General features: G+C 40.9%; 1 protein-coding gene across 1 annotated transcript in view; it reads left to right on the top strand.

The window, feature by feature from the left end:
- The first annotated feature begins 11999 nt into the window (after positions 1-11999).
- Positions 12000-26776, top strand: part of neurl1ab (neuralized E3 ubiquitin protein ligase 1Ab) — a 34073-nt gene continuing 19296 nt past the window's right edge. Inside the window, exons 1-3 of the mRNA XM_053436868.1 lie at positions 12000-12464; positions 17840-18081; positions 19722-20043. Coding sequence (XP_053292843.1) covers positions 12431-12464; positions 17840-18081; positions 19722-20043 — 598 coding nt within the window. The 5' untranslated portion in view covers positions 12000-12430. The remainder of the gene's footprint in view (positions 12465-17839; positions 18082-19721; positions 20044-26776) is intronic.

Below are 26776 nucleotides of genomic sequence, written 5' to 3'. Positions count from 1 at the left end.
TTTGACCCTCTGCCTGACAACCTCCATCTGTCCAAGGTTAGATAAGTTGTGTGCTACCCATCAGGGTCCGACATCTCACTGATGTGGGAGTATGTGTGGTATCCATAGATGGCTTGAGGATTCCCTGTCTCTTCTACATGTATGTTTAAAATAAAAACATGAATCTGTGAATTACTTTAATAGCTCAGATGTATGTTTATAAATGGCAGTGGCATGGCCACCCTGTACCGTGCACATGTTTAAATTAAAAACATGAATATATGCACCTGTGTTATATTTGAATGGCTTAGTCTTGAATGCACAATAACAGGGTAGTTATGTTTATATATCGCACTAGGCACAGTTTAATATAAAAAAAACTATATTATACAATCTATATAGTAGGGGGTCCCTGCTCCATCTCTCCACCAGTTTGGGGGTCCTTGGACTGAAAAACGTTGAAGACCCCTGGTGTAAATAGTTTTCTTCAACCATAAAGTCTGAATGAGAAAAGTAACTAGTAACTCGAATCAAGTTAGTGGGATAGAAAAGTAGAATAAAATGGAGATACACAAATTGAAGTGAAGTACAGCCCTTGAGTAAATGTATTTAGTTCCTCTTCGGTGCTCTTGGTTGAGATGTCAGCTTTTCCTTTCCAGGCCACAGAGGTGCTCACAAACATGTCACAGCTGGGAAAAGGTGATATGTTCGAGCACTCATGAACACGCAACGACTGTGACTTGAGAGGTGGTGGCCCATAGACTGTACATAAAGAAGTATGATGTGTCGCCACTTCATCTGACAGAAATGAAGCCAAAATGTACAAGATACAAACACCATCATGTCCCTGCACATTTCGAGCCAGAGTCTGCCTTGTGGTTATAGGATGATGGAGCGGCGCTATCAGGGTCGGGCCAATTCACGTGCTTGAGTAATCTTGAGAGAGTCTCAGCTGTCAATCATGACGTTTCACAATGTTTTAATAATTAATTAAACCTAAACTTATCAGTGTGGAACTACCCAATATAAACAATAATTGAGTCAAATTGATCTAACATGTACTTTGACTCTTTAGTCTGGCCAGTATCCCATCTTCTAACACGGAGGAGGAATGGGGGAGACACTTTGGCTTTAGTTTTGGAAGTTAGCATAGTCATCCATCTTTATATGGTCTGGCCAAGAAACAGTGAGATTTGTTTGTTTGATTTTTTCCATTCTGTAACTTTAATTTGCTTTGATAAGCCTTATTCAGAGAAGTTTTGAGAGAAATTAAATCGATTTTGGACACTTCAGACTGATTGAATAAAGAAATGTGAAGCACTTCTTTGTCTGAAGTGATGAAAAGAATGAATAACAAACCCATTATATAATCAGTACCTCTGAGGAAAAGGCAGAAATCTGTATTTCTGCAGTCTACAGGAGAATAAGACACAATAGGAGCAACCTGGGGCGGCTTTCCAGGGAAGTTGACATATTTCCTGGAGCTAAACCACGTATACGTGTCCCTCTTCAGTGTATATCCTCAGTGACAACGATAAATGTACTGAGCTCATAAAGTGAGTTTTCCAGTCCGATGGTAGGGTGTGTTTACCAGTGAGTTCCAGAGAGTGGAAAGGAGTTTTAATGTTTGTAAACTAGATGCCTTGTAAAAACCTGCCTGGGAGATGACACGGTTGTGCTCCTTGCTCCATTAGCCTTTTCCTTCATGGCTCTCCCGGCCGGCTCTGTCATGCAGTGATTTACGCAGGAGCGGAAAGTTGGTGTCCTCTGCATATGTCATCCCAGTACTTTAGTAATGTTTAATCCGTCAGTAATCTGAGACACTAAAGTGTGATCTTTTAAAATGAAAAAAAAGTCCCAAAAAACCCTACTTGAAATTTCTAAATGATAACTGCCGTGCAGCACTTTGATTTTGAGTCCTTCATGTGTGTGTAATCGATCAAACTGATGGTAGGATTGCACATGGTGGATTCCTTCAGTTCAGTTTGCTGGACACTCAGGACATCCATTAATACTTATTATAACAAAATGCTGAAAAGAAGACTACAACCGATGGAGCTCTGTTCACCACCATCCTAAATCATCACTGTGTAGCTGGTATCATGTTGTCTGATCCCCTGCAAAGAAAATAGTTTTTGTCATTTAACAAATGTATGAGGCTAAAAATTGAAGGTCAATGATTTGCTTTGCAAGTTACATCCTGTTGCCAAAACTCTGTGATTCTCACCAGATGGCATCGAATCAAAGTATCACCTCAAGAGAAATTACTGAAGACATCGGTGAATAGCTCTTCTCTACGATGCCATCTGGATAACCTTCAAGCTCTGTTAGGTTTCTCTTACACATATCAAAAGAATTTAGGAATTGCTCAGCATCATTCTAGCTCAAATATATTATCTTTCTCCTCTAGTGGATGTCATGTGTAAATTCGGTTTTTTTTGTGCTGAATTAGTCCAATTTTGCAAACCTGCACAAAGCTGCGCACTGGACCCGACCTGTTACCCAGAATTATTGCCAGGTCAAATCCGGGCTCATCTGGATCTGTTAACACAAGACCCAAAACCCGACTCATCAGGTGTGATAAAACACACATGCTTCATACACAGTCAGTCACATAGAACTGGTTGTGGCCTCCTGACCTTCTGTTTTGGTGGTAACATTTTTTCTTCGGCGATGACGTGCCTAGTTTGCTTTTAGTGGAACTTTATACAAGCAGCAAAGCCACTCAGAACATATTCAGCACTGGCTAATTTGTCTTTATGTAATCCATTTTCATGTACTAGCTACTTTGATGTAGGTAGAAAGCTTTCACAATAAAACCACTTGCGGATGACGAGGCATCATATGAGCTGATATGTTCAAAGTTTTTTAATTTCTAATTTCTGTCCAGTGCTGTGGTTGAGGAGAGGTTTTCAAAATCACACAAACCTTCTTCCCACACATCCATACTGACTCAGTAGCAATGACTGGGCACATTGGCACAGACTATAAAATATATTTAAAAACCAATCTGCTCCCATGTTGTCATAGATGCGGAAACCAGTTGAATCTTGTTTAAAGTCAACATCTGTATCATTGTATAAAAGAAGATCTAACCTTGTCACAACTTGCCTTTGCCTGTGGTTTGTGTGCTATATAAAAAGTCAATAGACACCTTGGGATCCCAGGACAGGTCAGACAGGCCTTTCAGGTCTCGACTTGCACTTCCATTGTTACCAACCCCAGCTTCACGCCTGCAGGACTCGACGGTTGTTTTCGGGAAACGTAGAAAATATCCACAACCAGCACAATCAACTATCTCTTCCATCAGGATCATGTTATTGTTCCGTGACTCTCAAAGCTGAAATGTTATGAGAACTAGGATGGTTGCATCTGCAGCCACAGATTTTGACTTTGACTTCTTTAAGTGCAAAGATTTGAACATAAAGCTAAGAATATTCTTTTTTTATTTAATATTTATTGAAAGTACATTAGCTCTACTTAACTGTCATATTTATTTATATTGTGTTAAATATTTAAGGTATTCTATTCTTTTCTGTTTTACTGCTGCCGGATAGCTTCCTTATTTCTACTTCTGGGGTGAAAACAATGGGCCCCAGGATGCAGTGGTTCTACAGGAAGTACCCATAAGGGCCGACCACATCTGTGAGGGAAGAGGATAAATTAATTTAGATTTTGTGTTTTTCATTAAACTTCAGCTTGTTAATCTGGCAACATTTGGCTTTGATTCAAAGGATGTTTATTTAAATGTATAGTCTGTCCTTAAGGTTCCATGTGTTGTTGGTTAGTGTGTTAGTCTTTTCTTTCATACCCTTTGCATATAATTGGACTGATCATCCAGTATGTAAGTCCCCTTTGTCTTCCTGCCTTGACCCTTAAACAATAAGTGTCCTCTAGCTCCTTCGATCTCTCCTGCTGCTAACCAAGACCAATAAGACACAAGACCAACAACTATGGATACAAAAAATACATAAACCAGGAGCTGAGTTCTAAGCTGAGATTCTTTTTCTAAATTAAAATTGAGCCAGAGTTCTGCTCATCTGATCTATTTTACGTGCTCCAAATGTTAAAGCTTGGTCGTGTTGTTTTTCAAATTGATCGGTAACATTAAATAAAAATTCCAGGTGTGATTCCTCATGCTTTCCAGCTCAGTCCTTCAGAGCTACACACAATTCAGGCCAAACATCACAAAGATGCATTTTATAGTAGCACTTTATAGTGCTACAAGTAAATATATGATTCAATACGTGATTAAACTGATATTTTTATTTATCTTTAACATGATTACATCTGTGTGGTTAAGTTTACTGCACCCTAAAAGAAAAAAAGAATTTAAACTAAAAAACCTGCGTTAAAATGAATGGATCGCCACAATCAACATAATGTAATTAATAGGGGGGCTGCAACAATGTTATCTATAGTTTAAAAAATGTGGTTACCTTGTGAACCTTTGGGTCAAATGTTTGTTTTGTAATAGCAATTAATTGTGAGAATTTACGGTCCCCATCGTGTAAACCCTATTATTATGATGTCATTGTGACCTTAATAATTTTACCACCACCATTCAGGTACATCGTCCACTTGTTTCAAAATCTAACTGGTCGATTTTCAGGAAATTGGTTGGGCATGTTTATACTCCTCTCAGGATGAACCATGTTGGATCTGGTGACTCAATGTCTTTCATAATGTGACACTGAATATGAGTTTAAGTAGGCAACTCTCCACGTGTTTTGATTAAACAACCGTGAGCAGCTCGTAGGCCTATGAGATCAAAATGTTAGACAAATAGAGACAGACAGTGTTTGTGTTACGTCCTCTGTTGTCATTACATGATTATAAATTTATGTAAAGTGCTTTAATTATGCATCAGGCCGAAGCTGGAGGGACCACCTTAAATATTTATTGATTATAAATGTCATATTTCATTATAAACCTCCTTTGTTCACGGTTGGTTTACTCTTTGCTTCGGTTTGCATTCCAACATGTTTGCAGTCACACTGCTCCAGCAGTGTCTCTATATTAGTGGAGGTTTAAACAGTTTATAATACAGTGCTAACAAAGGTGGGAGGACTGTAAACAGCTCCAAGTCACTTCAGCCTTTTCTTCATGGTACCACAAGGGTTACATACTCTGGGGTTGCAAGGCTAAGTCGTACATTTGCTGTTGTGTGTCTTTGTGCTACACCTCATCATTGTTATTTGATCAAACCACAATAGAAAGGAACTCAATGTGTGTGTGTGTGTGTGTGTGTGTGTGTGTGTGTGTACCTCGCCTTGCGTTATCAGCACCTATTCATTTTCTCTTCAGCTGAATAGATGCAGGAGCAGTTTGAGGAGGACGAACAATGCTGCCCTGAATTCATGTGATTTGCTGTCTCGCAACAAATGAACCACAAAGTGGGCAGATCAGAACATCTGTGGAATGGACGGTGCTTGATTCTACTCACAGCTCCAGCAGTGATCCTCGCATGTGAGCGCACAATAACTTACAAAAACTTACTTGGAAAAATGCAGGACTAATTAGTTTACTGTCTGTTCTTCAGCACTGCTTGCTGAGCCCTTACATTGTCTCTCACTGCAGTATTAGTTTTACATTTGAATATGCATGGGTTTCGAGGGCATCACACAAACAAATTACACCATGTCGTTCTTTAAGATTTGTATGGGAAACTATATTGAATTGCACGGGTATGTGATGATCACTCTGGCGTCCGAACCATGGATACAGTCATGATCATGGTTATGTAATTATGAGGATCTTCTTCCTCTGGCTTGGATTTTATCCTCTCTGGAGGAGGATCAATTGTAATCATCTGAGCTCCCTGTGGTAATGAACATAATGGAAGGCCTACTTTCAGATGCTGGTTTAACAAGCTACAGTAAATGCTTCATAACCATCATATTTTGTTATTGAAGACATCGCACACTGACCAAAATCCAAAGTCTCTAAATGAAGACGTGTCTTATCGATGAACAACAAGTATTTAAACAACCTAAGAAAGAGACTATATGAAAATGTTTAATGTAATGCATTTGTTTTAGATCCTAAATACCCTGCTGTTTGTTAAACAGCTCAAAAAACATACTTTACGTTGTTTAAGTGGCTGAGATACTGCATATTGCATTATGGCTGTTACAAATTTATTGAGAAAATGGCAAATTCCTTTTGTGAGGGAATCACACAGAGTTTTTGTATATTTTTGTTCTGTTTGTTGGAATGACAGAAGAAGGCTGTCCATCATCTTTACTGATCCCAGGTGAAAAAGAAACAGCAATGCACAGATGCAAATGTTGCAAAAAGGAACATACTCCATTCCTGACAATGGAGATATTGTCGCTTTGATGAAAGAAAACTGAGGAAAAAGTAAGATCAAGTTAAGGTCTGCAATGGTACTGTATATATAATATATATATATTCAACTTGTGGTTAATAAAGTGTTTTGCTGGAATATGATCTCCTAAAAATGTCCACATGTGTTCCTGAACTTTGAGAAACGCATTAAAGGCTGTGTGACAAATCAGGACCATAACATTATACCTCTGTGTAATATAGCCAGCAAAATGGAACTAATTATGAAAAAGAGTGTTTTGGTGCCTGAGGCGAAAGGGAATCTGAGCGTCCTACATTCAAACAGTCGATACTGTACACACACAGATTTAAGAACTATAGGGTTCAACTACAACTTTGACCTCAGCCAAACACGTTGTGCACCAGTCATCTATGTTTCCGTCAGCAGGATTACTCAGGAATTACTAAACTGGGTTCCATGAACTTTTGTGTAGGGCTGGGACATGACCCAAGGAAGAACCCATTATATTTTGGAGAAAGTCCGGAAAAAACGGTTGGATCCAATTCTTTTTTTCTTTCTTCAACAAAGAGAGAGGACGTTTGTTGTAAATTTCTCAAGAAATGAAAAGATCAATCAGTCTTGGCAGAGGTTCGTTTTTCTTGTTTCCGGGATGAAATTGGTAATTTTTTCTCACTCCACACCAGTAAGAACTCCACTGAAGTTTTGGACTCATTTTAGGTGATTCAGCCCCTGTCATCTCCCAAACTGCTCTTGTTAATGGGACCATCTTTCTCGGTAGAGGGAATAAAAAGAAGAAGAAAAAAGAGCAGATGTAAAACGCCTATCAAATTTTCCAGAGTATCTCATGATTTTCCAGCGCTCTGGGGACTTGGGGTCTGCTGTGACTGTTGAGGCCTTTTTACAACAAAGCATATTCACAGAGGAAAACAGAAAGGATGACGACTGGACCCTCTCTGCAATGGTTAGGCTGCAAACAACTGAGAAATGTGATGGTGATTTTTTTGCTGTTTTGTGACTCCTCGAACTTCAGCAGCCTGCAGGAGACGGCTGATATGTGACTGTGGGGGTGAAGACGGGGTCTGACATACTGTTATTCTAGAGTCACTGGAGTTTTGATCATAATGCGGGCGAGACGGTAACAAGGAATCTCTTTTACAGCAAAGTAAATTAGAAGAATACAAATTATGATATTGCGTTACTCCTCTAAAAAATGGGGAAACTCATACAGACAAGGGAAAACTCCCCCGGTAAAACATCAGGAAGAGTAGCAGAGAAAAGATCTCTCCTACAGGGTCAAAGGACATTTCACAACAGGAAACAACTCCAGTGACATTATTGGGTGAAGAGTGTGAGCCTTGTTAACACATTGTCATTCTTAACCTGGAGACCTGGAGAGCCTACACTCTAACAAGAGGTCATTTTACCAGGACATATTTTGAGATTTAAAAGTAGAATTTCATTAATTTAGATTTGATAATCGGTATAGATAATGGATGGATACATGTTAAAAACAACAATACAACAATCATGCTGATATTCAAGATAGCAATCAATTTAGAGTCTCCAATATACCTAAACCCAATCTGCATGTCTTTGGACTTGGATACAACCCAAACCAAACTGGGATTGGAACTGAGAACAAATGGAAACGTATAAAGTAAACTGCATTATCATTGAAAAGAAAACAGTTTTAACAGCCAAATATTGACAGTAAATAGTATCTAACCTGTGGCCCTTTCTCTCATACACATGGAAAACATTTGTCTTGATCCAGGAGTCTGTGTCAGGTTGTGCTGACGGGCACATTTATCCACATTGGCCACAAGACAACAGAAATTACCCTTTGAAAGAAGCATGGACACACTACCTGTGGTAAAACTGGAGGGATTAACAATAGTCATTTAGTCTCATTATTAAAGGATTATAGAGATCAAAGAATTTTACACTATTTTATCTTAAAGATATTGTTAGATGCTTGTTTCTCACCTCGGGTGTTTTAACACATTATCTCAACAATGATCAGTTCCTCAGTCCCTGGATCACCCACCACCAGTGAAGGACAGGCTAAATAAAATCTAAACCAAGCTTATAATCAAGTTAAGTTTGTCTTGTTCGGTCTACAAGCACAAAAACAAAACTGAAGCCTCTACACAACTATGTATCAGTAAGTGTGTGAGTAATGCTGTGAGTCCCTTCTGGCTACAGTTTGCCTGAGGCCAATTGCATGATCAATAAAGTTTTCCTCAGTATCTATCTTAAGTCAATGTCACATTTGAATGCTACGTGACAACATGATTTCACCTCAGATGCATGCGTGCTGGGTGGGGTTCCTCCTCTGTTGACACCCCCTTGTTGAGGATCATATGATGCTCTTGTGTTGCTTTGTAATGTTTTGCATATGGCTCCGGGGCGAGGGGCCAAACTCGGAGTTGAATGGTGTTTTTGTTCAACACAGATCATCCCCGAAGAGAGCAAGCATGCGCACAGCTGCCTAAAACAAGGCTGTCAAGATGTCTGCGGAGGCCCCACGCCAGCACACCCCACCAGGCAGCTGCTGCCTGCCAGGCGCCCAATCTACAAATAATCTACTGTGGGAGGACGGATCAGTCTGTTCTGTTGGGGGGTGTACAGCATACGCACTTGAGTTAAAGACTATGTGCAGGGATAGGGGATAATAACGGTTTAATAAAAGTGCTGTGAATAATGTTTTGAGCCATTTTTGAAAACTTAAAAGGAGCAGTGTGTAGGATTTATTAAAATCCAGAGTTGAGATTTTGGATTGCAGGTTAATGTATGTTGCTGTACGAGCATATACAAGTGGTGTTCAGTTAACATTAAAATACAAAAAGACCTCTCGGAGGCCAGTTTTCATGCTGGTACATGAAGGCGTAGCATTCTTAGTTACAGGTGATTACACAATTATGAAAGCACAATTAATCTGCCACTACATACGCCTACACCCCGATTCACATTGGTCCTTTCAGCCCTGTACTGTGAGTCCTGTGCATGGATGGATTACTATGCATCCTGCAAGGGAAAAGGCCAAAGGTTCTCTTTAGAACAGACATTTTGCAAATCTTGAAGAAAAAGTCCAGAGAGACGCAAAACAACAACAAAGAGATGCGAGGCGACCTCAAAGAGACAGAGAATGATTACAGACATCAGCCTGTGTTTCCTGAGTCTCTGTGGTTTTCAAAACATCAACAGACGAGATGTTGAAATACTGCCTATATTCCAGACATATGCATACTGTACATCCAATGGCAGATGTCTCCTGGTGTGCAGCAGTGTTGAGCTAAATTTAGGCAAAAAGGTTCCGAGCTTTTTGTGTTTTGTAATTTTTATTTTGTAATTGCTAGATAGTTGGCAACCTTGGTCAGTGCATGATTAGTGGCATGCTGCTTTGATATCACTATAGGACGCAAGGCATCATGATTTATCATTTCACACTGAACAATACTTTTCCTTGTGCTACAGAACAGCCCGTCAGATTTTGACAGCCCAGTGATCAGGTGGCATGTCAAATTCCATTAAGTGTGACTGCCATAGCCACGGGGCCAATGTCATAAATTCCTTAGTGTTCTGTCCACACTGTTTGATTCGATATTTTTAGTTCATCCCAATTTTCTGTGACAAATAAAATATGTTTGACTATTTCTCAGTGAAAATCGCAAACGTAAATTCTGCATGAAATACCCAGAGTCGTACTGTATGGCTTTACCCTCGTTGCAAATTGCTTACAGACAGTCGAGCTGCCCGCAATCAGTTTGTATAAACAATATGAGAGTATATAGCCCGTGCTGCCGAGCCAATAGAGAGTCTCCCAGGCCTGGCTGCCGACACAAGTTATGCAAACGCAAAGACGACAAGGCAGATCCTGAGAGGTGCCCGCTGGGAACCGGGGCCATTACTGCCAACTCTGAACCTCTGAAGCCAGACACTTCAGAGACACCCCGACGAGTTGTTCCATCACTTTACAGGAAAAAGTTGAAGCCCAAAAATGTATTGAACTACACTTTTGATGGTAGATTGCATCTGGCAGTGATCTATGAATTTAGACTTTTTGAAAGTTGCAATGAAAGTAAAAAAATCTGTGCAGGTTTTACCACGTAATCCCATTAAATGTACTACTCATCCTCAAAGACCAAATATCACAGCTGATGTTAATCTACTACACAGTCTTGCTGTTGGAATGTAACTTCCCAGCATCACTTTACGCCTGAAGCCAGTGATGCCTTTGCCTGGTCAATGTGGCAACTCCACTGTCATCATACCTCAGCGTTCATGGTTCCACAAGCTGCCGAGAAGATCTTGAAACACTGGAGTTAATGCACTGGCTTTAGATGAACACAAAACAACACAACCTTAAATATCAATGACGGGAATCCTGGATCCCTGCTTTATCTCTCAATTTCATTAATTTCCTCTGGGCGGGGGTTTGAGTCGGTTTCTGTCATATGGTAAAAAAAAATGTCAATGCTGTCAGTACACTTTTGAACTTAAGATTGGGCCATATGTGTGTGTGTGTGTTTGTGTGTGGGTCTGAAAAAGTTATCAAAAAGTACAGCTCTTAAAACCGGCGCAATCGTTGTAAACATAATGACCAGCATGACAAACCTAATCTTCAAACTTTCAGCAGTCTTTAGCTTAGCTACATTGCACAAGCTAACAATACACAAGTTAACAACACATGAGCTAACAACACACAAGCTAACAACGCCCAAGCTAACAACACACAAGCTAACAACACACAAGCTAACAACACACAAGCTAACAATACACAAGCTAACAATACACAAGCTAACAATGCACAAGCTAACAATACACAAGCTAACAACACACAAGCTTACAACACACAAGCTAACAATACACAAGCTAACAATGCACAAGCTAACAAGCACCTGAAACATCCTAGTGACAAGTCACAAAGCTAAACACAGAATCAGTGACAATGTCGCTGTCTAATAAACAACAAACTCACTTTCCTCTGGACACAAACACACATACACACACACTGACACAGGAAAATCAAATGGTGGATCAACTAGAGCAGAGCAGCACCTCAAACTACCACTTACCTGTGTAGCTTCACTCAGCAAAGTTTGCAGCAGCGCCCCCCAGTGGCTGGCCGCCCGGATAACCTGTGCTTCATGGGCAGTTGATATCGATAATTATCGCGATAAATTATTATTTTCTCTTGAGTTTAATGTCTGAGTTTTGTTTCCTGAGGGAAGGTTGTGGTTTTAAACTCTTCTTCATATGTACTGCTAAGGGTCTAGGCCTCTTAATTATTCATGTGTTTATTTATAATATATAGTGAGGTTATATAGGGTCTAGAAACTTGAAATAAAATGTAGTATTTTTAGAATTATTATGAGTGCTTTATGCAAAACATACAAATCTGGTGTCATACCTCCCTACTGTGCTGATTAATACATGTTGCTACATCGCTATTGAGGAAAATATTATATTCATAATATTGTTTTAATGCCCAGCCCTACTGGCACTTTTTCTCTTATATCTCATCTGCTGATTGAAGTGATTCCAGGAAGCTCTGAGTTTTCGCGTGTGACTCTAACAACCAACACAATAGAAACCAGTCTGTGTCTGGTGAGAAGAGGAGATTACAGTTAAAGGAGGAGGGGCAGCAAACAGGTTAGTCAACAGGTGGGCTGGAGGACACAACTGTTTCAAAAAGGCTTCTGCACAAAAAATACAAAATACAAAAAACTGCTGAAAGTCAGGCTGGGATCAAATAGGAAATAAACTTCTAGGTATTGCCCTCGCGTACAAAGACCCTTAATAATGATGATTTATGGCTCCTGTGTTTGGAAGCTGCAGCCAGAAGCTCCACCTCCTCCACCGCCACCTTTTATGTGAATTGCGTGCGCGGACAGGAGGCGGCCGCTGCGCGCTGTGGATGAGGCTTCGGACGGTCACAACGTGCAACAGAGGAGCCAACCCGCTCGTCCACCGTGCCGGGACTTTCCTCTCAGTGTGTCTGTGCGTGTGCGAGTGTGCGTGAGCGGCGTCGTGTCCCTCTATCATGTCTCCGGCGAGGACGCGCGGCTCGATGTGAATAACCAGGGGATCCGGCCGGATACTCGCAGAGGAGGTGAACGCACCTTGCGTCCCGCAGCTATGGGAGGTCAGATCACCAGACACACCATCTACGGTAAGTGTGCGTGTTGTGAGACTTCAGTGGGTCCGTGTCGTGAATGAAATCAGTGGTTTTTATTTCATTAGAGGCGCGCTCCTGCAGCCTCAAGCCTGCATGTGTGCATTGGAACTGTATAGGATATAGGATGGGTATAGGATCCTTAAAATAAAATACAAAAAGCTGCTGTAGCCAAGTTTGAACCCCTCCTGTAAGTCACGACTGTGTCAGAATAAAAGAGGATCTGATCATAGTGTTATTTCAGAATGTGATGAGAACCATCCACAGGCTGATAGATGCAAGTTTCTCTCAGTCCTGTTGGAGGCTCCTTCGGCCTGAAGCCTGTTTACAGTGTTGTGATTAAAAACAAAGTGCATCAAGCTGGTGGCTCACACCTTCACTTACTTCCCACCATCTGGGTCGTTGTGTGTTGTTAGTGATCACACTGACCATGTTGACAAACACTGTCACATCTTCTTCACATCAGCCGATCACATAAACAGTGATGGTAACAGGTGCCTGCGACACTTTTATTCGTCCATTTTCACATTTCAGTATTTATTTGACAACTAAATAATAAAAGATTAGCTGTTTTCATTGTAAATACAGTGAATTGTTTCAAAGCACAAAGCTTAAGAAGTGTTAATTTGCGTTCCTTTGACAGTGTTACATAATCACTTGTCCTTTAGTTGCATTCACTGTATTGTAAATAGAACTGGCAGAATACAGATTCACTTTAAGATGATCACATATGTGTTGATTAAGTGTGTTTAACTCATAAATTCTGTATATATATAAAATAATAATAAGCTTATTTATTCAACAGTAGTGTAAAGGTGATACACTTTTTGTTTACAACAGTTTTGATAATAATTTGATTGTTCCAACAGGTCAATTGTATATATATTTAGATTTATATTGGTTTATATTGCTTTAAATTACTATAAATGTACTATGTTTGGCTGTTGGTCGAACAAAAACAAGCAACATTAAGACTTCACATGTCTTCTGACGTTTTACCGACAGACGATTAATCGATTAATGAAGTCTAATAAACACACAGTGAATCAATAATGGCTGTATTCATTTGTTCCAGTCCTGATTCACAATAAACTCGCCCATTTCATTTTGGCCTTCAGTGACTTTACGAGACGTTCACTGATTATGATCATATCGTTTGGCTTTAAACAGACACACATGTTACTGAACTGTAAGTTAATTGCTATTCAGAAGATCACCAGGCAACAGTAAACATTCCTCATTTCCCTGATGGACACATGGACACTGGCCAATCCACATAGTCCAATTTCACTGTAAAGGACCACAGGTGCTGGCAGGGCCGCTGCTAGAAATTCTTGGCCTTGCGACAAGAGTCCAATCAGGGCCCCGAAAAATGTAAATATCTATAATCCCTGTCATTTGTCAGGGGCCCCGTGCAGCTCAAGGGCTCATGAATCATTCAGCGCTCACCTCTCCACATTTGGCAAACCTGCCTGATTGTACTATTGACGTTTAGTGCTTGACCTCAGCCGAGAGGTCGGACCATTTTCTTCTTTAAATGGTGATTAGTTTAACGTGTTGAGTGTTTTAAAGGGTGTTAATGATTATCCCAGCGTTGAGATTAACAGGGACCACTAGCTCTTGTTTACTCGCTCACCAAAATAGGTATTTTAGTTTTTGTTTCTGTATGACCCCAGTAAGCGATAAAAAAACACCTCTGAAACCAATGGATGACTTATTATTAAAGATCACTGGCGCTGCAACAGTGAGTTAATTGATGAGCTAATCTGGAACAAATTTTACAAATTATGTGGTTCCAGCTCAACAAGTGGTGTTTTATCTTTCTTGTGTCCTCTTTGAGAATGAATTGAATATAATCAGACAAAACACAAAAAAACATTAACACATTAAGACGTCACTTTGGGCTTTAGGGAACCATGACCAGCTTTAAAACTGTTTCCTACAAAAAAACATCTAAATGATTGATGAATTGAAAATGATTCTTAGTTGCAGCCTTAAATCTTACAGCACAAACACTGTACTGTACTGTACATGCACAACAGGCTTTTGTGGCTTATATGTCTGCTGGATAAGGAAGTCTATGTTTCAAGTCAATTTGATACTGTCCCCTTTACTTAAGCATAAAGTTGATTTTGAAATAGTTTTTCTATCAAAAAAGACTGGTACATGATAAAATTTATGGATAATTGGTTTGAATATATGTTTGTTTGTAAGAAAGATTATACAGAAACTACTGGACAGATTTCTTCATCACTTGGTGGAAGGATGCAGTGTAAGTCAGGGAAGACCCCATTCAATTTTGGTGTGGATCTGGCTTTCTTTAACATTGTGAGATAATGCTTTTATATCGAGTTACAACACTTTCATGGAACATAATTCATGGATCTTAATGAAAAAAATCTGGTACATTTGAGAACTGAACTCTAGGACTTTGTGAAATTCAGTGAAGGTTGATTGGAAGTTGCAGCCAGAAGCTCCACCTCCTCCACCGCCAATAATAAGGGGTCCTTTACAAGATTTTTTAATTCAAACTTGAAAGTGTTTTAGATTAGGTATTAGGTATAGATACCTCCTTTTTAAACCACACATGCTATGACATATTTGCAAGAGATTAAAACCAACAGCCGCCCTCTGCCTTCTTTAGGCGGCTGCCTGCGTCACCTTGATAGTGGAGTCACAGCACATTAGGGCCTCTGCTCAGGGGATTACAATCAAAGGAGTGCAGGAGGCCAGGTGACACTGGCCAGGGCCTCTCTGGCTCCGCTCTGTTTGTCCTCTCAAATTAATGACAGCCAAGTCCCATTGTGTGCGGTGGCGCATTAAGCAACATTATCCTTCCTTAAATTGCTCATCTGACGTTTGTCAAGGCACCTCTCTTTTATCATGACAGGGCTCTGGTCACTGTTTACCAGTCTCCTCCGCCAGGTTGCGCAGCTTTTTAAACACTTCTCAACAGCCACTGCATCATCTGCACTTTTGGCTCTCACCAACCTGTTGCTTCCAGTCAATAAAACGTGGTATTTTTATTTATCCATTTATTTACTTATTTGACTTTAATTCATGGTTTATACAGTCCGGTTCCTCTGCGTGCTCTAAACACTTTTAAACCAAACTCTCTTGGGATGGGAAATTGAAGCTGCCCCTGAAAGAAAAAGACCAGAGAATCTTAATTCACAGCAGCCGAAGCTAGATTAGTTTTGTCAGGAATGGGAGAAAATATCTGAAACCCCAGTTGGACTGAGAAGCGAGCGGGGGTGTTGAAGCAGTTGCCCTCCGAGGCCTGTGAGGTGTTTCTTCTGTTCTAAGACCTCACAGGAAATACTCTGTTCAGTCTCTCGTTGAGTACAATACACAGTCCTATTCTGTTTTCCTGAAGACATCATGTCTGACATGACATCATGGATGCAGTATGGTCGAAGGATTTGTTATGACTTCATTTAAGGCCACTGTTTTGCGCCGAGCACAATTCAGCATTGTTCTGCAGCGACAAGAGCATGAGAAGATCCGAACAATCACACTGTGCCGAGCCCAGAACACTTGGCAGGGCCGCTCTGATTGTGATTAAACGGAGAGACTGTGCAGGAATACGTGATCCGTGCTGGAGAGTATTTCTAGTTTAAAGCAATTCTGCATTTTCTATGTCTTCAACCACAGCTCACAAAAACAAACAATGAGACCTAGTGTCAGAGGTCATATGATCAGTCATCGCCAACCCCGACAGTTCTAATGGATTTGTCTCCAGGGTACTTTAGCCCTCCAAGGTCACTCAATGGGCAGCGGGAGAAGCTCTCTCTCAGGGAAGGCTTCTGCAGTCGACACTTCTCACAGGCGAACACAAGCAGCTCCCACACAGTTTTCCAAATTTAGGTGTGAAAATACAAGCAGTTCTCAAGGAGAAGAAGGAAGTGTTGATTAGGCCTCTATGATTTATTTAGCATTGAGTTTTGGCTCGATTTTATTTTACTTAAGATATCATTGTGGAGAGGGCTGAAGCAGTGTCAGACAAAAAAAAACATAAAATCACCTATATTTCATGAGAACATGATGTCTGTGAGAAAGTGCCTCCCTCGCTTCAACAAAGTTGGAGAGAGTTGGTCATAATAAGAGGGAGGGATTATGACATCAGGCTCATGATGACTTGACTGGATGTCTTTATCAGTTTATAACCCATCATGAGAGATTTGATTCACAAAATAAAACATGTTTGACCTTATTACTTATTATCGTGAGTAAGGATTCACGTGGTTGCAAATGTAGAAACTTAAGATGGATGTGACTCCTTGATGACATCATTTGTACTCTGTGTTGTAGTCATCAGGGGGATGGAGCTATTGTATCGAGGTCTTGGTGATAAACATGCTTGACCAATCACGAGTCAGTCTCAGCTGTCAATCGTGACATTTTCCGACTTTACAGCATCAAATAACTAATAGAAACCAAACTTACCAGAAATATTAACACTTCGAGAAACATCATCTGTGACAAGAACTACCTCAGATATTTGACTTGTACCTGATCCGTGTCCCATCCAATAACCTTGAGCAGCAAGGGTTATTGGCTTCACTTTGGGGGAGTTGTCTTGTCGTCCATCTTTATAGACCATGAGTCAGATGTCAGTCTGCTCTTATTTTGGCACATCCTCATTCCGACACAGTTATTATGAATATAATTAAATCTAATTTATGTGCAATCACTTTGTATATATGGCAGGTGGGGGGTATACATACAGAACTATATGATTGACATGTGCTCATTACAGCCAAGCAACATGTAGCAGCCTCAGTATAATAGTTGCTTTGTTTGCACCTTTCATGAATCTTTTCTTTCCTTTGTCCGCTTCCTGCCTACTTTCCTCCTTTTATACACACTACGTGTTCCAGGACAGAAAGAAACAAACCTCACAAGAAGCACACACCAGTCGAAAATTGGCAACATGTAGAATAACAAAAAGCAATGGGTGTTACTGGAAATGGTCCTTTTCTGAAATTAGAGCATTTTGTAAGAACTTCTCGCAGCTGTATTGTTCACTGTATTTACACAACCAAGGGAGCAATTCTGTCCTCGCGGGGTTTATTTTCCATCTGAGGACATTTTTGCATGTAATTTACCTTTGTGTTGTCACAGTAGGTGGGTGATTGTAACTGTCTTACCATTATACATAATAATTCTAATGCATTATTGCCTAATTAGATGTTACGTGAGCAGATAAGATATGGGAGGGAAGATGAGAATGTGACATAATATTGGCCTGTTATGTAAAACAATGCCTATGGCTGTGCAGACCATCTCATCTATTATTCTAAATCATAAAGTTTTTTTCGCTCCCCACTGTGTAGACCAAACTAAGCAGCAACTTGTCCTTCCCTACACAGATTCTCTGAACGCACCGTTTCCCGCAACATCCCACCGGTGCCACTACAAGCCGAAGCGCTGCCTGCCTATACAGCCATGTGGAGGCTTGTCCTCCACCCCTCTGCTCTTTCACCCCAGCACCAAGGGCTCGCAGATCATCATGGACATGTCCCAGAGGACGGTCAAGAGACAGGCCAGCTTCTGTAACGCCATAACGTTCAGCAACAGGCCCATCGCTGTGTACGAGCAAGTACGACTGAAGGTAAACACGACCCTGCTGTGTGTTTACGACTGTTTTGACTCAGACTTTTTTATTTCTGTGTTTCTCCCACAGTTAAAAACCACTAGTTTGAGTTTTACTTTAAGACTGTCACGAATAATGCGCTTTTCTAGTCTTGATGACCACTCAAAGTACTTTATAATACATTTACTTTATAGTTTATTGCCATTCACGCACACATTCATACAGTGCATCTATGGGCAGCACTTTTTCTATTAGGGGCAATTCAGGGCTCAGTATCTTGACCAAGGAAATTTCGGAATGCAGATTGGGAAGAGTGGGATTTAACCACCGACTTTCTGGTTAGATGACAACCGCTCTATCCCCTCAATAAAACCTGCAATGGATACACATATTATTAACAGTCAGTAACAAATAGTGGCATGTAAGTTTATAACGAGCTAGGGTTAATTATAACTTATAACTAAGTTTTACTAAAGTACCAGATAGCAAAACTATAATTTCCTCAGTAGAGCGCAGACCTCCGCTAAGTTCCAACAGTCCCCAAATGAAACCACATTCAAGTTCACTAGATCCAGATTTTTATTTGTTTTTTTTTTATTCACTGCAGAAAATGAAAAAATGAACAATTAAACCTTGTTTTATTTTTTACATACATCAGTGACGTGTCTCATAAGTCACCCACACCCTCAAATGATAAGTGGTATCTATAAGGGATGGATTGATGGATGGATGGACTAATCTAAGCAAACGTCATACTTTATCTGCATGTAATAGTTTGTAAACTATCACTTGCAGATATAGTACTACGCTGCCACCAGTTTTGCTCCATTACCAACATCAGTCATCCTGTTGGCCTCCACTTCTTCATTAACAACAATACAGTGCAAAGATGTCTAAACTAATAAGATACTGCAGCATCAACATAGTCCATGCTGCACTTTGTATTATCAGCACAGTCGAGTGGTGAGACACAAACTGTGACACTCTCTCTTTCATTTTTTTCTCGGTGTGTTTTTGTTTTTCTTCTCATTCCATCTGTCTCTCTCTCTTCATCCCCCGTCTTTGCTCCCCTGTTTTCATTTTCTCTCTCTCTCTCTCGCTGCTCTTGTGTGGGCCAAAGCGGCAGCAGCTTAGAACAAGTTTCCACTTCACTTATCTGCCCATCTATGTCTTGAAAGTGAGAGAGCAGGGCAAGCATTGCCATGTGAGGAATACTGTTATCTCGCAAAGTAAGTACAGGGGCGAAATAAGACAAAAATCGTTTGCAGGTGAAAATCATACCGAGGTATCTGGTTTTAGTTTGCTGAGCTCACATGTTGTTTTTAGCCAAGTTAGCGGCTTGGTAGTGTGGATGTGCATATCTCAGCAGCTATTGCACTGAAATCATTCCTCCTTCAGGATTCTCTCATAACTTTGGTGAATCCTCAATTTATCATCAGGTCAAACATTTTAGACCAAACATATGCAGAATTAGTGACATTTCAGTCAAATGAGGTTTAGTGAATTAGCAAGTTTTATCATATTAACACACTAATTCCCAAAACATCACAGAGCGGCTATAAAGTGGCTGTATTCTCGAAGTTTGAACTTATAATTTACACAATAAAAAGAAAATGCAGACTGATCATCATCACTGATTAGAAATGTGTTCTCTCCAGATCACCAAAAAGCAGTGCTGCTGGAGCGGGGCTCTGCGTCTTGGCTTTACGTGCAAAGACCCGTCACGGATCAACCCAGACACCTTGCCCAAGTACGCCTGCCCCGACCTGGTCTCCCAGAGCGGCTTCTGGGCCAAGGCTCTGCCCGAGGAGCTCTCCAATGAGGGAAACGTCATCTCCTTCTGGGTGGACAAGAAGGGCCGCGTGTTTTACCGGATCAACGACTCCAGCCCCATGCTGTTCTTCAGCGGCGTGCACGTCTCCGAACCCCTGTGGGCTCTCATAGACATCTACGGTCTCACCAGAGGGGTCCAGCTGCTGGGTGAGTAATATGTTCAGAACCAGAATGTCGCTCAGGAAAGCGCATACCTCTGCCAAGGCACCACAGCCCCTCAAATTAGATCAAGCCACACCGGGTTCTGGTTAGGTTTAGCTTGTTAAATCACTTTTTTTCTGAAGGTGACTTGGAAGAAATATGTATCCCGGTTTTGGGGGGGACAACCTTTCTAAAGGTACTATCCCCGAGGTGCAGAAACTCAAAAAATATAAGACCCCTTAATATGTCCAATTTCTTAATTAAGATCTCTGAGAATTTAACAAAAACATTTTGGGAAGATGTTTTCGATCACGTGTCACCGCTGGGAATCATGTGCATCCGATGTTCTCTCCACTGTGAGCAGTTACAGGGCATGTTTATACAGCGGCCCTGTTTTTTCCCACACCCACCAAATAGCTCAGTGGAAAAAGATGGTGGGAGATTAAGTAGATTGAAAAGTTACCACGGTCGCTTGTATCAGAGAAATCTCCCCAAAGGGTGGACATTTTCAGAATGTCTGAAATCCATTCAAACAAGTTCTCCGCGCTGTTAAAGGGGCCATTACATGAAAGAAGTTAGGAGCAAACAGGTCCTCCACGATCGCTCACAGCCGTTTTTCACCACGATGAAAAAATCTGGAGAACGTTTGGATTGCAAATCGAGAGGCATTTATGAAACGCATCATGTGTTGACAACAGCTGTCTCCAATTTATGAAAACAATAACAAAATATGCAAAAGAGATAAATAGGGATCCTTGTGGATGCCTCAGGACCTATTTATAACCATTTCCAAGAACTGCGCTGCCTCGCTCCAAAAGAATAGAGGCTGTCAGCGCCGTTAATAAAAATAGAAGAGGCCACCATATTGTGTAGATAGTGCCATTTAACCTCATTTATTGTGGTGTGTTTGACAACGAGAGGCGCGCTATCTCGTGATGGGCTGTTTGGTATCTAGCGCCAGAGTGCGACTATCTGGGGTTCGCTGGCCTCGTGGTGCCGAGCAGCACACAGCTCATGTCGAAGAACAAGAGGAGTGTGTCGGACATCCCAAGGGGAAGGGGAGGGGGGTGAGGACAAGAAAAGGGATGATGTCAGGTAATGACATGTCCTGGGTGTCTTTTTTCCAGGACAATCAATACAGTGGAATGTCTCACTCTTTGAATCCAAGTCCGACTATGTGACATGTGTGCAATGAGAACGAGAGTCCTGCTCACCGAAACTATAGTGTGCAATTATCTTTTTCAACATTACAACTAGAAACAACTTCCTCTGCTATTTGTAGTTATTCTTCCTTGTACTCTTTGCCTGTGAAAGAGGCCGGCAGCCCCTAAATCCCAGCGTTTCCACTCCGGTTTTCCCACATCGATCACCTTCATCCCCACATTGATGGTTTAAACCGAAAAGCCTCGGCCCCTCAGTCGGCTGAAGGATCACTTGGCTATCAGCTTTCCTCTATAGCCCAAGAGCGTCCTTCCTCAAGAGCATGGTATATATCAAAGGGCCGGTATTGTCTCAGAAGTTGGCTGCAGTTCAGCAGACACTTAGTCTTTGAAATATGGGCGGACACATCAAAGTGTGGTTTTGCAGACTGGCACATGTGCCTGTTTTCCTTGAGCAGAAGGGCAGATTTGGATTCTTAATGATGCTTACACAAGGCTCGGAAAAATGAATGCTACACCAGCTGACAAATTGAGCCAAATTTCACCTGTTGTGGGCTTGTTATCACACAATCCGTCCAGGTGGGAATTACAGATCTGCTGCGGTGGTGTTCTTTTTTTCCACAAGACAAATGGAGCGTGGAGCTGTGAATGAGCTCTCCGGAGTGGAGAGAATGGCTTGTTTCGGTGACTTTGATTTGGCCTCTGTGATAAATGGGCGCACGTGTACGCCGAAAATACAAGAGAAAATTGGTTGTGATGACTGATGGCTGATTGTGAAGCCTGTTGACTTAAGTAATATGCATTGCAGCGGCTGCGAGATAATGTTTTCTCCATTGGTTTTTACAGAAGAAGATCACTTTACCTGTCACTGAGGACACAAATCAGCTGGTAAAACAGATGTATACGTCTTCTGCGGGCCGGGAGACAGATTTGTAAGACTACTCTATCGACTCTTGTAAGAAAGTAAAGCTGAAGTTGACGTTCACTTTATTTCAACACACTTTTATTCCCTGGTAACATCATTGGTCTGGACCGACTGCAGTAAAGGCTTCCTAACAAATGTAATATATGAGGTTTCAATTTCTGGCCATTTACCCGAATGGGAGGGTGTAATGAAAGATTGAGGTTGTGTCCGCAATGACTCATTCACTTTTCCCTATTGGAAATTCTATGCAGAAGACAAAATAGTAATGAGTTTTATTGAGTTGAATTAGGGAAGTATAGGATCCAGCATTTCTACATTCTGACTGATTCTACATGTGAATCTGCAGAGTTGGTGGCCGCTGGGCAACAAGATTTAGAGGGCAGGTAGCTTTCTGGTTTCCGTTTGTAGCTGGACCAATCGTGTTTGAGAAGGCTTTGGTGGCCCACATGTGAATAGTCTCAGTGGAGTCCAAAGGAGGCGGAGCCCATCAAGTGAAATCCATCGTCTCTCTATCATCAGACAATAGCAAAGGCTGTCTGTGATTGGACCAATACGGGAATAACAGTCAAGATATCGTAACTTCTGTGGCTCGATTTTGAATCTTTTGTTTTTATCTCCCAACTTAATGAAAGTCGAGTAATTCCCTCCCCCTGTCGCGTATTGTTAGATTCATATAATGAGTACAATCTTTCTCTGAGCAGCTTTAATATTTCATAGATTAGTTATAAGAGTGTTCAGGCTCACATGACAGCACATCCGCGTAACTGTCAAGTGTGTCTGCGAAACACTAAAAGAGGTTTTGTGCAGAGATATATTGCTGTTAAAAAGGTAACTTTACTGACTCAAAGTGTTCTGGAATCAGATACGTGACGTGTAACACAACATCATCAGCGTCCGATTCTGTCCTTCTTGCACAGATGGCTCTGTAACCACCTACGCTGCCATCTTAAAGGCAGAACATTGTTTCCCCCCTACTCCCTGTTCATAATTTTTAGATTGGACCAAAGGCATAGCATTAGTGCCTTGAACAGTATAAAAGAAACTAGTGTTACAGGCACAGTGCGTCATCGCCATTCTGATAAAAATCTTTTTTGATTGCTTTGCCTGAACAATTTTCTGTGGTCTCATTTTCTCGGGTGAATGTTTCTTCATGAACTCAAAGCCTCTTAAATTCATTGATGTTTCATTACCTAAACAAGTTTTTTCCCAAAACTGGAAAAGTTGAGATTTTTTGAAGAGTTTTATTTTTTTCTTCATTCATTTTTTAATGACCTACCTTGAAAGCCCTCCATTTTAGTAGTGCCAAAGTCCACTTTGTTGTTGTTGTTTTTTTAGCCTGTGGATAATCCTCATCAAACGCAAGCTCCACAGGATTCTCATATCACATCTGTTTTATCTTTTACTACCTTGCATACTGCATTGAGGAATTCATTATAGACGCTATCCGTCATCAGCATTTCACTTGTGCTGTCTCTCGGTGCAGCCTCCTGCAAGCAGTTTTCGTCCTAACAGGTCTTATGCTGATGTTTAAGGATCTTTTCATGAGCGATGTTGTTTCCTCTCTTAGCTCCTGTCAGGGGAGCGCAGTTCAGTAGCTCGCCGCCCATGCAAGGAGTCAAAGGTGAGCCTGAGATCAGTGAGACTGCTTGAAAGCCGAGATGGTGTTGCGTAAGCGAGGAAGCTAAATTAATCTTCTAAAATCAAACTGAGCCTCAGGGGTTGTCCAGAACCAGCAAGGCTGCCCATGCAATTTAAGAAAGATCTGTTACATCACCACACTTGTCCTACTCACGCGGCTATCAATAAAGACTGAAGCAGCCGGCTTGGGTTTTGTACAGAACGGCCTGTGCTGCCCCACGCTGAGATGCATTAGCCCTTATAGAGACTGACTAAAGGTTTCCTCAAGTGTATGATATGTCTCCAGCAGCGTATCCGTGTTCAAAGCTCAATGCGTCTGCTGGATTTTCAAAAATGCCTCTTTTTTACTTTCTTATATTTCTCTGAGCAGTATGATTAGAAATTTAGCTTCAGATACAATTTGTGGCAAAAACACAATTTCCCAAAAGCTTTATTTAAAAAAAGGAACGTTTGAAAGGTACAGTCTTTTTTGTTGCTGTTAACTTTTTGAGTTTTATCAAGTTGTTTGTCGTACAAGTTCCAGAAATCAGGTCACAAATAATAAATAATAAAAAAGCAAATGTTTCCAGTTATTCTTATCTACCAGAAGCGATCCACATGTGGGAGTGGTATACCTTTCTGCGGCATAAAAAAAAAAAAAGTAGTCGTGCTCCCTCTACACATGTATGGCTGCAGTCTTAACAGAATGTGTTTGTTTATGGGACAAATCCAGAGGGACCACACAGCCTCCACCGTTTTGTGCAGGTATGATGGATTCCTTCCAAGTTTGATAAGCGGAGCGAGTCCAAGGCATCCTTTGATGGATACAAGATGCTCTACTGGGGGTTTGTCTACTCGAGGTAGATGAGTCACTTAATCACTGACAGGACGCCGGTGATCCGTGAGACCGGCGTCAGCTAGCATCATCTGCAACCTGTCTCTCTAGTCATTAGAGAAGAATCCAAAATGGCTCCCAGACCGCCAGGAGGCTGCATGCCTCTCAGGTGATTAAGAGGAGGGTGTTGACATCAATCATCTCCGCACACGGCATTGCGATGCATTAGGCCTGTGGAGCATCATGGTGGGGAAAACATCCCGCCGTATGCTTTTCATGCTCCGTAACGTTCTGAGAGACACATCGCTAACGTTTCCACCTCAGGGGACGGACGGGACAGTTTTGAAAGACCCGGTGGGAGCTGATGTTTTTGAAAACTGTTTACTTTGATGTGGCTTTTATATATTGACGTGGCTCTGTAGATGGCACTGTCACTTCTGGAGATCTACCTCGACACATGTGGGATGGATTTCAGTGGAAGTTGCAGACAGTCATGGTCTCGAGGGGGAGGAAGTCTGATGACTCAAAGTGATCTCCTGGTTTTTCCTGTAGCGCCATCATGAGGTGGATACTTTCACCTTCTTTGTGAAATGTCTTAAGTGATTTTTTACACATTTCATTTCTCAATTTTGTTTATGGGGACATGTTGATCCCCTGACGTTTCATCCAGTGACACCAGCAGAATAAGTTCTCTCTTATCCTCTTTAAATATCTAGATGTAAGTGGCACATTTTATTAAGACATTCATGGTATTTTTTTATACAGCGCCAACATGTGGTTTTGTATGAAAGTATTGTCGTCTATTTACATGAAAACCATTTACATTTCTGCAATGCTTTGGTTTTTGACCATATCTTGTCAAACTAATATTATTCCCATCAGCCCCATTTGTCCTTTGTGTTTAGCGCTAATTAACAAATGATAGCATGCTAGCATAAAGTGAGATGGAAATCATAGCTCATGTATTAAAAAAATTAACATTTGGGCTTGCAACTAGGGAATATTTTCATTAATATTTATTCTGACAATTAATTTGTCAATTAATGCTTAATTATATATTTGAACGTTGGAGATTTGTGAAATAGCTTGTTTCACCTGAATAGCTCTGCAAACCATTAAATATTAAGTTTACCGATCTTTACTTTGATGGAACTGGTGAAGATTTGGCCTTTTTTTTATTAGCCATATCTAAAAATAATTGTCCATTGTCTTGTGGTAAAGCTACTAATTATTCAATGATCTTACTGACCAGGCCAAAGAAAGTGAGATGAAGCCTTTGATAACTACGTTGTTGAACAGCCTGCAGCTAGAGAAGCAGAGAAGCTAGTTCAGTAAACGTCTTTAAAAGAAAATTTTAAAAATGTATATTTACTTTACCTACAATCTTTACCATACTTATACTTATACTTTTATAATTTCTATCAGTTTCTTTCTTTCCTAAATTTTTTCTTATAATCAGCATATTAGCATACATGCATTAGCATCTAGCTTCAACCACTCATGTTTCTTAGCACGGCTTCACAGAAAATGAATACCGACGTATTTCAGATTCAATGGTGTGTATTTGCTATATCTTTTTAACTGTATTACATAATCTGACTCCATTATATATTCCTGTTAGCACGAGAACTTTGTGTTACTTGAACTGAAACTCAAACTGTCAGTTATCCGTGTAAGATCACCGTACCTCTGACTCATACCTGTTTTGTCAGCAGATGAAGAGATAGCGTGGAAGTGCTGAAAAGCTTTGTACTGCACAAACATGCAGATTGTCTCAACCTAGCCGTGCAGTACTTTCCTTTCTTTGTGTCTATTTTGGTCCGCGTTCACCCAGCGCACCTCACGCTCGCTTGCCACAGATCTCACTTATTGTTTCACTTGTCAACATAGATTATGTGGAGTTTCGCAGGGTTTTGATTTTTGGATAAAAAAGGTGTTAAATATAAAGAGGTCAGCGAGGTGCAGTGTAACACAAGTGGCCAGATGTACAGCGAGGGGTCAGCCTGGTAATCGTGCAGGGAAAAAACAGCTCGGTAACACACAGGGAAGAACAGAATGTAGATTATGAACTGTTAAAAACAAGTGAATTCAGTTTTACACAATATATTTATTTGTATGTGCCGTCCCTCCCTGTTTCCACAAAGCTACACAACTAAGCTCTTCTGGTAATCCAGATTGATGAAGACGCGCGATAGGCCTGAA

The sequence above is a fragment of the Pleuronectes platessa genome, chromosome 12 (genome assembly GCF_947347685.1).
Source record: "Pleuronectes platessa chromosome 12, fPlePla1.1, whole genome shotgun sequence".
In the NCBI taxonomy this organism is placed as follows: domain Eukaryota; kingdom Metazoa; phylum Chordata; class Actinopteri; order Pleuronectiformes; family Pleuronectidae; genus Pleuronectes; species Pleuronectes platessa.
Note: the sequence above shows the minus strand (reverse complement) of the source record. Positions and strands in the feature narration are given on the sequence as shown.